Genomic DNA, 14961 nt, shown 5'->3' with positions numbered 1-14961 from the left:
AGCAACGATAAAGTTCCGAATGATCCCGATCTCGACCTTGGATAGCTCCTCGGGAGATCCAAGTGAGTCACGACCGAAATACTTTCGCCTAGTTCTGGCAAAAGCTGGGCAGTCAAGCATAAAGTGATTTGGTGATTCCACCTCATCATCCTCCATACAGCTGCAGCAGGATGGAGTTTCTAATATATTGAGACGTACCGCATGGATACCCATGGGACAGTGCCCTGTCAAAACCCCAATGACCATTGATAGGTGAGCCTTAGTGAACACAATTATTTCAGCAGACCTCTTGCCATCCACTTTCAGCCAGAAAGATCTTAATACCCTGCAAGACGTAGTGTCCGCCCAACGTTTGCTGAGCTGACTCGAGGCCCATTTATGCAAATAATATTAGTTGTTTGAACCAAATTTGAAATAATGCATTTTCGCGTTTACAATTTGGAAAATTGCTAACTGAAGCTATTTCATTTTTATTAAAAACTTCCCAAATATTATCGGCTAATTTAACCAATTCACTTATTTCACTCGAATTCGAATTAGCAAGAAAAACACTTAAATTTTTTATTAAATTCCTCATCCAAAGCTTTTTAAGAATTTCCTTGCTAAAATTGTTTCCAGAGAGTAGCACTAGAGACCGATAAAACTCAGAAGGTTTACGATCTCCCATTTCTGAATCGGATAGCACTCGATCTAACTTGGCATTCTCACTTAATGAGTGCATTTCGATTAAAACTAGCTTTAATGCAGAAAATTTGTTATCTTCAGGGGGATTTTGAATAAAATCAAGAATTTTTATAACTACATCCTGCGGAAGTGCAGTTATGACATATTCATGTTTTGTTTCTTCCTGAGTAATGTTCTTTCGACTAAATTGCATTTCAGCATGGATGAACCATGCTTCAGGGCAATTGGTCCAAAATTGGGGAAGTTTTACAGATGTAGCAATAATTTCGTTATTTCGATTCGCATATGGATTTGGTAAATCATTTTGATAATTTTCATTGTCTAAATCGATAAGCGAATCATTTACTTGATTTCGTGGTGTAGATGTGCGTGTATTTGATGGTGAATGAAACATTGTTAATTAAAATAACTACAAAAATTATATTATAAGAAAAAAGTTCAGAAAGGAGCGTTTACAAAAGTTTAATTTATTTTGATACATATACATATACATACATATAAATAATATAAATTTAAATAAAATAAATGTTAGATACAGCTCACCAAATCCCTTTATTTGTTGTTGATAGTTGTCGCAATTGCATATTTTTTACTGATTTTGAAATAAGGTGGTTGTCCAGAAGACCCAAAACTTCGTAACAAATTTTCCTAAGTTCCTTCTCAACACGTTCTCTGTACTCGCGTGCGAGCTGTCTATTACATGTTTCTATTACATTTGTTGTTGTTGTTGTTTCTTCCCGCTTTCTATTGTAGTTGTTGTAGTTCACTGCTCTTTATTTCAAATGAATTCTTTAGTTAAATTTAGATTGTAGTTTTGGAATTATTGTAATTTTATACAGGATATTATAATAATAAATCGCACTGCTTATTGTGTGTATCTAATTTTTTTCTTTGAATAAAATTTTGGCTTAAAATGCACATGGATAACACTCTCAGCTCTATGTGTATTGTTCGGCTCCAAGTTATAGCTTTAGATGAGATATCTTTTCTGCTCTTAATTGTTGCTCTAGCAATTTACATCAACCAGGAACGTTTTTTCTTCTTGCTGTTGTTGTTACTACTGCTGTTGCTGCTACTGCTTTTGCTTCTGTTGCTGCTTGCTTTTCTTGCACGCTTTTTGTGGTGTTATTGTTTAATGTTTGCTTGGTTGCATTCTAGCTTTTATACTGTAACGAATTTACTGCAAATCCTCTTATTTGCCCTTCTGCTAACGTTCGAATCACTAAACTGTTGAATAAATAACTGCAATATTTAATAATGCAAAATGGCCTTTATTACAGTACTTCACAATAACACTGATACTTCACACCCAATAGCTTGCTTAAATGAAACTAACTCGCGCCTCTACTGTTGTCGCCTTTTATACTGTCTGATTTCCTCGTTGCATACTTCTAGGCTTTTCCATTCCAGAACTTACTAGTTAGTTATCAGCTACAAAATTACCAGCCACAACTACGTTTATAGCTTGTCATATGCGCGTGAGTAATACTTTCACAAATTATTGCCCTCTCTTGTGAGCACCTCAGATAAGATATATGCATGTGTTTGTGCGCCTCTTCTCCGCTGCTCGTATGGACATATGTGTAGACATAATGATTGATCTATTGATGTGCATACAAGTCACTGCTTAGCATCGCTAAGGGATGACAGTACCCCTTAGTGTTGCTAATATTCGTAACAATACATTCATCGTTCAGGATCCCAACAAGATGGCCAAGTAATGGCACTGGGCATTTGTTAATTTTCTGCTAATCTTGTTGAAGTTATATTTGAGGTTGTTTTGTACGCTTTTTAAAAAAGGCTGGCTGATCGGCAATGTGGTAGTTGATAAATATACCACTATTTAATTGTACACATACTTTTTATTTTTTATAAAATATCTTTATTTTAACGACTCCTAAATGTATGTTACAGTAAGTTTATAAAATTCATAAACGAATGAAAATTTTTGAAAGAAGAATAATTTCAAAATTGAAATATAAAAAATTAACAAGAACAAAAATTCACTTTCTTTAAAGTAGATTCATTTAAAGTTAAATATAAATATAACCTTACAGACTGAAGCTAACAAATTTTTTTAACGGCAGCAGATTACTAAACGTCCAAAAGGAATAATAGCCAAACTCATCAATGCAGTCAAACTTTAGGTGTTAAAATAACCTAAATTTGTACGGCAGCCATAGTTCTGAAAATTCCCATTTGTAGGGATGGTGCCATGCCCCCTTTTCCCAATTCCACATTTTCTTGGTGGTGTTAGGGATTTCAATGTTCTGCCATGTATACCTTCAGAGTTATGCAGAATCAAAGATTCCATTTGTATGGGAGGTGCCACGCCCCTTTTATATATCGAAATTATTTTTAGCCCAAAACCATCGTGTTGATCGAAGGAACCCATAGCCACAATTTGGTGATGATTGAATTGTGGGAAATACGTTTCCATAGCGAGTACACATGCAGAATTTGATTTTTATATATACAGAAGATTATATGTGTTTGTGTAAACATAAAAATTGCACAAGTAAATTGTCTTAGATAACAACATTTCAATGGAAGTTGACGATTTAGGTTAGGTTGAACTGGCTGGTCCATGAGGACCTCTCATAGACTGAATGAGTTCGTAGTATTACCAGAAGTTTGTTTTAACGACCAAACTGAAAACCCCGATCAAAAAACAGGACATATGTATGTTGTAAAATAACTCCGTCCTCTTGGCAAATACTAGAAGCTTTCTAGGACTTAAGCCACTTACTGCTTCAAGATCTGACATCGGTATCACTCCTAATAGCTGGAGTCTTAGCCTGGCAAGCGCAGCGCACGAGCACAGAACGTGCTCGATCGTTTCCTCCTCCAAACCTTCTTACATCTGCTATCACTGGCGAAGCCTAATTTAAAGGCATGTGACGCTAGAAGGCAGTGTCCAGTCAGAATACCCGTCATGAGTCTACAGTCCCCCCTTTTTAATGATAGAAGCAACTTTTTGAGTCTAAGGTTGTAAGACCTACACTTCGACACTTTACAGCCCCGCGCTTGAACCCCGCCTTTCCCGCTTGGTCGATCATGTGCAGCTCTCGCCTTGTCTTAATCACGCCCAGTCAAATTTGGACTTCTACGGACCAAGCTTCAAGGGATGCGCCCTTTTTAGCTAGTTCATCTGCTTTTTCATTCCCATCTATTCCCATATGCCCTGGGACCCAATATAGATGTATGCTTCTCCATGTCCCGATTCTCTCCAGAGACTGCTTACACTCTAACACGCATTTGGATGCTGTGCTACGCGAGATTATTGCCTTAATTGCTGCTTGACTGTGAATATAAAACTTAACACCGATGCAGCTTAAGCTATCCTCTTCCAGTGTTTCTATTGCTTTCGTTACGGCTAATATGTCAGTGATCTGGCAGCTTGTAGGATCTGTTTATTTCCGGATCAGCAGAGTATACCGCGGACCCTACTCCTTCCACTACTTTGGAACCATCTGTGTACACATGTATCGGCTCGTCCGCCATTTGAGCACCCTTGCGTCAAGCATCCACCTCTATTGTGGCTTTAAGATCTCCCTCGAAGCGCAGATAGGGAATCAGGTAGTCTGTTCATTTTATGATTGATGACGCTATACTACTATGGCCGTATGGTCAGCGCTCAAGCTGCCCCGAGGCACCGAGGCTGGTTGCAGTAACGTTTTGCTACCAGGTCTACAGGTGGAATGTGCAGAATGGCATACAGCGCAACCGTCGGGGTTGTTTTCAGGGCTCCCGTAATGCTAAACATTGATAGTCTGCATACTCCTTCTAATTTTCTGAGGAAGGCTATTTTGTGTGGCTTTCCACCAAACAAGAACTCCATAGTATAGAATAGGGTTTACAATCGCTGTAGAAACCCAATGAGAAAGAGAGGGCGATAAGCCCCACGTACACCCTAGAATTCTTTTCAATACATAAAGTGCCTTTGAGGCGTTCTTGCTAATCGTTGGAAGGCACTTTCCACTTATGACGATTGCAACGTCATCTGCGTAAGCCGTAAGTTTTACGGATCCCTCATCGAATCGCCTGAGCAGTTTGTTGATGACCAGCGTCCACAGCAGAGGTGATAGCACCCCTCCCTGCGGCGTGCTACTGTCCACTGATTTCGTGACCTCGTATAATCCCAATTGTGATGTAAATTTCCTGCAATTTAACATGCAGCCGATCCATCTCGTTAAGGCTGGATGTACTTTAATGTAATTAAGACCATCCATAATCGCCCATTTAGAAACATTATTGAAAGCACGGCAATGTCTAAGAAGACTCCTAGAGCATATTCCTTATATTCCAGGGCTTTCTCTATGCTTATTACCACCCTATGCAATGCGGTGTCTACCGACTTGCCTTTGGTGTACGCATGTTGTGTTGTGGAGAGCAGTTTTTCATCCACGTTGGACTTTATGTACACATCTATCAGCCTCTCAAAGGTTTTGAGCAGAAATGATGTTAAGCTAATGGGTCTATAGTCTTTGGGATGCACATGACCGATCTTCCCCGCCTATGGTAGGAAAGCTACACGAGCAGTTCTCCAAGAGTGCGGTACATGATTTAGCCTTATGCACCCATCGAATATTATTTCAAGCCATTGCACGACCGCTCCCCTTGAAACTTGTAGCATGGCCGGGAATATACTATGTGGGCCCGGCGATTTAAACTTAGAAAACGTCTTCACCGCCCATTCGACCTTGGTATTGGTTACCAAGCTCGGCACTAGCCGTTCCGTGTTGGAAGTGTGATTGCTGTCTGCTGGCTCTTCTAAATCATCTCCCGATAGGAAATGTATCGAAAACCACCTCAAGGGATTCCTCACTATTACGTGACCATTCCCCGTTCTCTTTATTTATTAGTCCCTTGACTATGTTTCCCCCTGCTAAGACTTTTTTCAATCACGCCGTTTCGCTGGAGCACTCTATGTTCGTACAGACACTTTCCATGAGATACTCTTCGCCCTGGAAATTTTACGCTTGTAGATTGTAGCATGCAACGTTTTGTAGTAAGCACAGTATATACAAAAAGTACGGAGCGGGTGCACGTTTTTAAGTCTGGCTCTTGCTCGTCGGCTAACGGAGTGGAGTTCTTGCTCCTATCTTTCGCTGCCAGCTTACACTACAGCACAATTATTTTATTTAACGTGTCAAAGGAAAAGGAAAAAAGATACCTAAAGGAAAGCGGATACCTACATTGACTTACAAGTTTTGATGTCGCATTGGTTTCAGTATGGGGCATGTTGTATGGTGTTGTTGCAACAATCGCCCTCCCTACCATGATTTCTGTAGTCTCTGACTAAAACAAAACGAACTTGGAAATCCCTACATTATTTCTGCTTCTTCTTCTTTAAGAAAGATTAGATATAGACACCAATGTGTGTCATAATTAAATGCATGTACACTTTATATTTATATAGATAAATATATTTAATTTTCCACATTTTTTCTACAAAAACTAAGAACCATGGAATTTTCTTTTCCTTTAATTTGTAAGAAAACAAAATTTATATTTAAATTATAGGACTTAGAAGTAAAAGCACGATTTTAATTCCGAAAAATTTAGCTTTTTCTTTCAAAGATAAGTAAAAACTTGGCAGCGAACTTCACTCTTTTATACACTAGGAAATATGCCGCATCCCAAAGAGAACTCGTCCTCAGAGGATGATGAAACTGGATGCTGGATTTCGGGGGTCCTTTTAATTTTAAAATTTTTATATATTATAATTAATTTCGTGGGTTAAAATCTCGCGGATTTATGAATTTTAAGAACTCGATTATCGCGAACATTTCGAACCGACTTATAAATTTAGCTTTCGATTTTGAAAGTCGACGAGAGTCACACTTAAGACTCAGAAATTTCGCACGGTATCGAAGCACGAACTCAAAACTGAGACACCGCCTTCTTCCGCTTGGCTTAGTCGCAACATGCGGGATTTTTGGTTTTTTTTTGCTTAATCGTCGCGATTGTCGTGATTTTTAAGATCTTAAAACGACATAATCAGGCCTGTTCTGAATTCCGATTCCGATCAACTTTTTCGGAATCGAAATAGATTGGTGTTCTCAATTTCGATTCCGACCAAAAATTATCGGTTTGAAAAGTATTGCCTCTGAGCAGTCGGAATGAAAATTAATTGGCAGATTATACACAAATGTTGCGATATTTGTCTTTCAAATAATTTTTTTTAATTCTTCATTTTATTTGGAAGAGTTGTATGTATTTTTTTGATTAAATTTGAGTTAAATTGGCATAATAAATCTTTCTTTAAAAACTTCTATCAATAAATCTGTTCGGCAAACAAATCAATGCTGATCGAAATGAAGTCGACCTGTTCTGAATTCCGATCCAGCGCATTTTTACGATTCGCACGCACAATAGCACGTCTTCTTGCGTTTGCGCATCCAAAAACCATATCTGCAGGCATTTTTTAATTAAAATAACATTTTATGATACTTAAAACAAAACACATAAACAAAAACAGCTGATTAAACTGGTTACCGAATCGGAATGAAAACGATTCGAAATCGACTTCGAGTCGATTTTTTACAATCGGAATTGAGAACACCAAATAGAAACCGAGTCGAAATCAATGTCGATTTACTTTTCATTCCGAGTCGGAATTCAGAACAGGCCTGAATGATAAATGTCAGTGTAAACATTCAGGCCTGTTCTGGATTCCGATTCCGATCAATTTTTTCGGAATCGAAATGGATTGGTGTTCTCAATTTCGATTCCGACCAAAAATTATCGGTTTGAAAAGTATTGCCTCTGAGCAGTCGGAATGAAAATTAATTGGCAGATTATACACAAATGTTGCGATATTTGTCTTTCAAATAATTTTTTTTAAATTCTTCATTTTATTTGGAAGAGTTGTGTGTATTTTTTGTTTAAATTTGAGTTAAATTGGCATAATAAATCTTTCTTTAAAAACTTCTATCAAGAAATCTATTAGGCAAACAAATCGATGCTGATCGAAATGAAGTCGACCTGTTCTGAATTCCGATCCAGCGCATTTTTACGATTCGCACGCACAATAGCACGTATTCTTGCGTCTGCGCATCAAAAACCATATCTGCAGGCATTTTTTAATTAAAATAAAATTTTATGATGCTTAAACCAAAACACATAAACAAAAACAGCTGTTTAAACTGGTTACCGAATCGGAATGAAAACGATTCGAAATCGACTTCGAATCGATTTTTTACAATCGGAATTGAGAACACCAAATAGAAACCGAGTCGAAATCAATGTCGTTTTACTTTTCATTCCGAGTCGGAATTCAGAACAGGCCTGATTAATATTGTTTACATGAAGTGGCAATTCCTAGATTAGCAAATGACAAAACCTGAAGTTCGAATTTTTCGATATAAAAGTAATTCGAAATTCGGTACTTCTAATTAGAATTCAAACTTAAAAAGGCAAAATAATTTGAGATATATTTGCATGTAGGTATAACTAAATAAGAACTAAAATCATAGAACAGAATAATAAAGATATAGTAGATATAGATAAAATAGCTATAATTAATAATAATAGCATAGATAGGGTAGATATAAAAAAATTAGATATAGTTGTACTAAAATTCAATCCAAAATTTTAATTGGAAGATTATGATTGAAAAATTTGCATTCTACTAATCTTATACAAAAAATTTGACTGGCAAGTAGAAATGTGGTTCATGCAAGATAGGAATGGTAATTCGGCTACAAGATCCTCAGTAGATCCCTGTACTCGTCCCGACACGCTTCGCTTTCCGCGGTCTTTGCTAGCTAAAACATTTCTTTTAACTGTCTCCTTAGAGAGACTCAGCTCATTGTTCCACCATGGCGGCTTTGCTTTTCCTCTGGATCTTCCTAGAGGGCAAGCTCCATTATACGCAGTCATAAGCGTCCTTGTTAGGAATTCATTACACTCCTCCAGTTCCTCCATATTGGCAACCTCTTTGGGTTGTCCCAGTTTTCACCTGTTTCTGGAATTTAGTCCAGTTCGTTGACCTAGAGTTTCTAAAGATTCCTCCCTTCTCTACCCTCTTTAGGGCGATGCTGAAGCCACGCATGGTCGGAAAAGAATGGTCTATCAAGAGCCATCCAATCATACCTTGTTATATTACGTTCGGAGCTCAATGTAATATCAAGAACATTGCTGAATATTGGACCACTGTATGTAGAAACACTTCCCCTGTTGGCTATCTGCAAATTGGTTTGCAGGATGTAACAAAATAAAGATTCACCTCTCTCTTTCGTACCTCCTCGTCTCTACGCATTGCGGTACGCATTTGCATCCGCGCCTATGACCAACCGCCCTTCGTACTGTACTAGCCTCTTGCACTCCATCGGCGGAACCTCCGCAGCAAGGGCCAGGTAGCAGGATGCCAGGATAAATGCCTGCTTATTCTTTTGCTCAACGGCCACCACCTTAGGTCCCCAGTAGTGTAATTAGACAGCATATATGAATGCAGCAGTTTCCTTACTCTGACTACAGCTCGCACCCGTCCTTCCGTTTGCGCGTAGTAAACGCCAAATCGGCGTGCGCTTAGTCTAGAAACCTTTCCTTTCGATGACAGCGACGGCTCCTGGATCAGCGCCACGTCAAACGAACCCTCCTCAAGGGTTAGGAGGAGTTCGCTCGACTCCACTTTACTGTGTTGGAGGCTTATCTGTAAGACTCGCAGCACCATTGGGCTGTTTGTCCCCCTCCGGCACCTTCATCGTGACGTTTTCGTCCTCCCCTTGCCCTTTTGGTTTAGAGTATTCGATGCCTCCTTCAGCCTCTCGTAAATGTTGTGCCGGGTGTTCCTCTGCGCCACTCGCAGCACCTCTTCTAACACCTTCGTGGTGACGTCGGGTACCTCCACCTGTCCTTTTTCTCTTAGGCTTTTGAGGTCCTTTTCGACTTCGCCCACTTCTATCGTGTTGGGATTTGTACCCTTGGCACTTCTTTTCCTGAGTCGCATATAAATTTTTCCTGTACTAAAGGACATTTTTCCAAGCTTCGTGTACAATATGTCCTCCACCTGCTTGTTTATTTGGAAGATGTAAAACTGACCTTCCTCATTAGGCCGAGATACAGCAAGTACCTGCCAATCCTGTATCGGTATGTTCGGATCTGATTCTGCAAAAGTCCCAGTGTATCCTCCGACCTCATCACGAATGGTATCCATACCTTAACTTTTGGTACCGTGGGGATTTGCGCTTTATCAACCACCTCAAACCGCGCGTTCGTGCCTTGACTTTGGAGGCTTGGAGCCACTTCCTCCAGCCACCGCAAGCTTGCGATCATCTTCACACCATTACAGACGTTTCCCGAAGAAGAGCGGAATAACTATGAAGCGTTGATGGCTGCTGTAGAACGAGGATACGGAACCGAGCATAGGAGACAGATATACCAAATGTAGTTACTGAACCGCTGTCAGAAGGCTGGTGAAACATCAAGAGTTCGCGGCGGAAATTGAAAGATTGACTCACCTTGCAAAGGCGGGACGCACCTGTGGCATACACTGAGAGAGTTAAAATTCAAACTTTCACAAATGGAATTCGGGATGTCGAAACGAAGCGAGCCATATACGCAAACCCAAAACCTACATTCGCAGAAACGGTATCACATGCTCTGATTCAGGAAACAGCATCGCTTCTGTGTAAGCGAGCTTTCAAAGTACGCCGTTTGGAAGTAGAAAGGCCAGACTGGGTGAACACAATATAAGAGGCACTGAAAGGATCGCAAAAGCGGAGTGAAAGACTTATCAAATGTGTCAAATGAGGGAAGCCAGGTCACATTGCACGTCATTGCGGTATTGATTCTAGTGGTTACAACAGCACGGGTGGTGTTAAGTACAAAACTGGAGGAGATGAGCAAGAGCGAACCAGATGTATAGATCGAGAGCTAGCTCCAGCTGTTGAATGTCCCGTTATCTCTGTATCACAAATCGGAAGAAAATCGAACAGTCTTACCGATGGAGGATATGTGGATGGCGAGGAGCGTTTACTGACCATAGATACGGGTGCATCATTCTTTAATCCGATCCGATTTGGTAAACAGTAGAGTAAAGCAATTACCTGAAGCAAGATTGCGTACGGTCCAGGGAGGAGTGGTTTGTGAAGTCTTAATGAGGAAGCTTATGGTTCTACACAAATTCGTTGTGGCAGAGATCGTTGAGGAAGTCATATTGGGAGTGGATATAAGAACAAGGAGGTACTTAACTTCAGTTCTGAGAAAGGGTTCAGCATTAAGCGAGTGCTGGTGGAGAGATTCGGCAAAGACCACGAAAGTCAAATGCAGTAGGCAGGGCAAAGATTGGTGGAACGAATGGAACACACAAATCAAAACCGACTGTACCTGCGGGAAGAACACTGGCATTGACTAACCCAAATGGACGCGTTAAAACAAAAGAAATAATTCTCCAGAAATAATGCAAGGGTGGTTTCAAGCCACGACGTATAACTTTTGTGAAACGTCAAAACCATACTGATTATGTATAGTTAATCCGTTAGGCTCAAGCTCTACGAAGTAGTTCATTGGTCAAACAACAGAGTGTGAGGGAACGAACCAGGATAATGAGTAGTAAGATGAAACACAGGTACGACGTGAACAACAATTCGGAAGGTTTCTTGGAGGGAGATTTGGTACTGTTACACAACCCTCACCGGCGGAGAGGTGTTCTATCCAAATTTCGGTGCAGTTGGGAAGGCCCGTAGAAAGTTGTGAAGCGAATCAGTGATGCCGCATACCGCATACAAACAATTGGGAAACCACGAAATAGAAGGGTGGTCCATTTGGAGAGGCTACTAGCGGTTGGATCTGACTTAGGTGGAGGGCAGTGTGGTGAATATTATGCTGTTAGTAAATAATCGCAACAACAAAAACAGCAAGAAACGACACTTATGTACAAGGCAACGAAGAACATTCCACACGCATAAAATAATAAAGTTAATTAATTCACCGAAAATGAAATATTTATAGGTTAAGGATTGATCAGCTGTTTTATACCGATATGGATATTAGACTAGGTCGATGTATTAACCGATATCGCGCCATCGATTTTTCGATAGGATTTCGGCTCATGAAAAAAAAGTTCCACTACGCATACCAAAAAAAAAAATAATTTCCGAGCCTGCGAAATTTCATCGATTTTTTCGATTTTTTATGCATTTTTTTCATTTTCAAGGCTCCAAATAATTTTTTATGTGTTTTTTTCGTGTCAATTGGCAAATGCAAAATTGGTAAATGCCGTTTTTTGAAAAAAATTTCTTTTATGGAGATTTAGAAGAATTTTGGTCGAAAAATCTACTTTTTTTTCGCAGGCTCGCAAATTATTTTTTTAGTTATGCGTAGTGGAACTTTTTTTCCTGAGCCCAAATCCTATCGAAAAATTGAATGCGCGATAATGGCGCAATGGATACCCTTCAAAAACGCGAGTACTCTATAAATAGTGTAAGGAATACTCCTTTAGGAGTGTTCCAAAACTAATCTGTATTCATACAAAAAATGTGCTCCAATTAACATTGCGATGTCCTAGGAGAGGTTTGTGAGTATTCCATAGAGTACATACGTTAGACTACTTTCCAAAGTACTTTCACTGTAGTACTCTATGGAGCACCCACAGAGGATCATATGCCAAAGTACTAAAGAGGAATTGTATCGGAAAGAATTATCGGAGTGAATTTAATTTAAAATGAAAGTAAATGAAGAGGGGCAATACAACTTTTATATTTTATACTACGAATATTCTTATGTTATTTAGCATTTGCGTGAATAAAGAAACTATTGTATGTATACATAAAACCAGTGCGCGGTTGCATTTTATCAGAGTTGCCGTAGTAAAATTTTATCATCACTTATTGTATGCAATATTTTACTTTTGGCAACTTTGCTCGATCGTGAACGTGTCGTGATCACGGTCGTTAAAAAACGAGCAATGATCGGCTGATGGTGGTCCGCAAACGCATTGCAAAGGAGTATTGTTAGAGTACTCCAACATGAAGAAAATGGAACACGTAATCCAACAATTTTTGCAGGGTATGCCAACTTTGCCAGGGCCTCAATAGTCATATATAAGTTCTATAAGGTAACGGACCATTGGATTGGGCAATAAATCCGCTAAAATAGTAATAAATATAAACACCATAATTAAAAAAATACCAACCAGCAAAATATTTAACACCCACAAAGGCACAAATTGGCATCAAGGTATGGTGGTATCTGGAAGTTTAAGATATGTTAATTTAACAAATGTGCGAACAAAACCAAAAAATAACTAATTTATACTTAGATTAACTTACAAGTGCAGAAAGGAAATTTGACGTTGTTTCTTTCTCAACACAAAGAAAACCGTATCCAATAGTTCAGTGAGTTTAGCAATATAGTAAAGCCAAACCGCTCGCGCCATCTGTAGAAGAAATTGTACAAAAAATCGATTAATTCATACAAATATAACATTGTACCTATCTTAAAATCAAAATTTGTGTAAACTTATTCCCAGAAATGCAGTAGCAGTCGCTATAGTATTTAGACAATATTTTGGCTAAACTATTTAGGCAAAAAGTATTGCGCAAAACAACATTGTGTATAAGTACAAGTGTGTTGACTTCTTACTGACAGGCACTCACTTAAGTTAGCATAACGGGAAAATCTGGGTTGCCATTGTTGTTTCGGTTGAAAATGGTCAATTAGGGTTCTGTGCAGGGACGTAAAAGATTGAAACAGGGTTTATGTAGTCACAAAAGTGTTGCTCCTGGTACACAGCATTTTAATTTTTTTCATGGCGAAAATTGTCCAGTTCAGAGTTATTGGCTCATAATCATAGTCAAAATAAAATAGGTTTTAAATTTAGTTGCAGCTTTTTGACATCATTTTCTATGAGCTATCTGTCAAAAAAGCTGCAACTAAATTTAAAACCTATTTTATTTTGACTATGATTATGCGCCATTGATTTTCAATGAAAATTTAATTTATAACATGAGGTTACTCCTATAAGTGTAAAAAGCATAGAAAACGTCGAATTTTTCGAATTATTGTGAAAAAGTTTTTAACACAAGAACAAAGTATATCGGTAATTTATTTTCTATGATTTCTTAATTTCTGTACACAAGTTCATTATATTTGTGTAATACAATAACCTGGTAACAGCATTTTTAAATGAAAAAACAATAATGTTACACGTGTGGCGCTTTATATTTTGTTAAGTTTTTCTTGACGTTTTTGACTCTAATTTTAATAAATATTGCTATGTCCGTATGTTTCCGCATTGTTGGAGGCTAAAAGTCTTCTATTATTTTTATTTCCGTGGAAATATATGCAACTATTTGAACTGTAAATACTACAAAGTTTTATTAAACTATTAAATGCAACTCAGCTTAAAGTACTCGTACGTACCAAAAATGTAACTCTAGACCTGAGATTTGCATCAGGTGAGCGAGGCTGTTTGTAATTTTGACGTTTATCGCTCGTTTATCGCACTATGCAAAACAAGACCAAAAAATGAAGTGTTAATATATAATAGGCTGTATCATTGTGTTTGAAACTAAGTGTGATATCTTATCTGTCAACTGCCTGACAGGATGTTCAATATGGCTAGTTTTTAGCGTTTTGACAGGGTGTTCAATATGGCGGCGCATATTTTCAGCGGGTGATAGAAAGAGATACAGAATGAGACAGCGATAGTCAATTACAAACCAGGTGATCCAATCACTTTGGAATTTTGACGTCTATGCAGAAGATATCACACTTAGTTTCATTCACAATGGGCTGTATTTTTCATGCTAATCATTTCAAAGTAACGTTTTTTTTAGTTTGAAATAGTCATGGTCGGGTCAATAAGTTTAAATCAATGAATCATATACCGCACTCTTGCAAAACTGCTCGTGAAGTTTTCCTGCCACAGGCGGGGAAGATCGGTCATATTTATTCCAAAGACTACAGACCCATTAGCTTAACATCATTTCTGATCAAAACCTTTGAGAGGCTGATTGATGTGTACATGAAGTCCAACATGGATGAAAAGCTGCTCTCCACAACATAACATGCGTACACCAAAGCACCATGTCTACTAAGCACTGCATAGGGTGGTTATAAACATAGACTGGAATATAAGGAGTATCTAAAGCATAGTCATAGAGTCTTTTTAGACATCGCATGGGCTTTCAACAATGTCTCTAAACGAGCGATTATGGAAAATGGATCCTCTGCATGTTAAATTGCAGGAAAATTACTTCGTTATATGAGGCTACGAAATCAGTGGACTGGGGCACGCCATAGTTCGGGGTATTATCACCCCTTCTG

The 14961-nt window shown here is 38.6% G+C and overlaps 1 protein-coding gene across 8 annotated transcripts in view; it reads right to left on the bottom strand.

Annotated features, from left to right (window-relative positions):
* LOC137237161 (very long chain fatty acid elongase AAEL008004) overlaps window positions 1-14961 on the bottom strand; it is a 127522-nt gene that overhangs the window by 14042 nt on the left and 98519 nt on the right. For all 8 annotated transcript variants that reach the window (XM_067760482.1, XM_067760479.1, XM_067760478.1 and 5 more), the window contains 2 exons: window positions 12963-13069; window positions 12827-12882 (listed from right to left, as the gene is read on the bottom strand). In XM_067760482.1, coding sequence (XP_067616583.1) covers window positions 12827-12882; window positions 12963-13069 — 163 coding nt within the window. The remainder of the gene's footprint in view (window positions 1-12826; window positions 12883-12962; window positions 13070-14961) is intronic.

This window comes from Eurosta solidaginis, chromosome 1 (genome assembly GCF_040869045.1).
Source record: "Eurosta solidaginis isolate ZX-2024a chromosome 1, ASM4086904v1, whole genome shotgun sequence".
NCBI lineage: Eukaryota > Metazoa > Arthropoda > Insecta > Diptera > Tephritidae > Eurosta > Eurosta solidaginis.
This window is presented reverse-complemented; position numbering and strand designations above follow the sequence as displayed.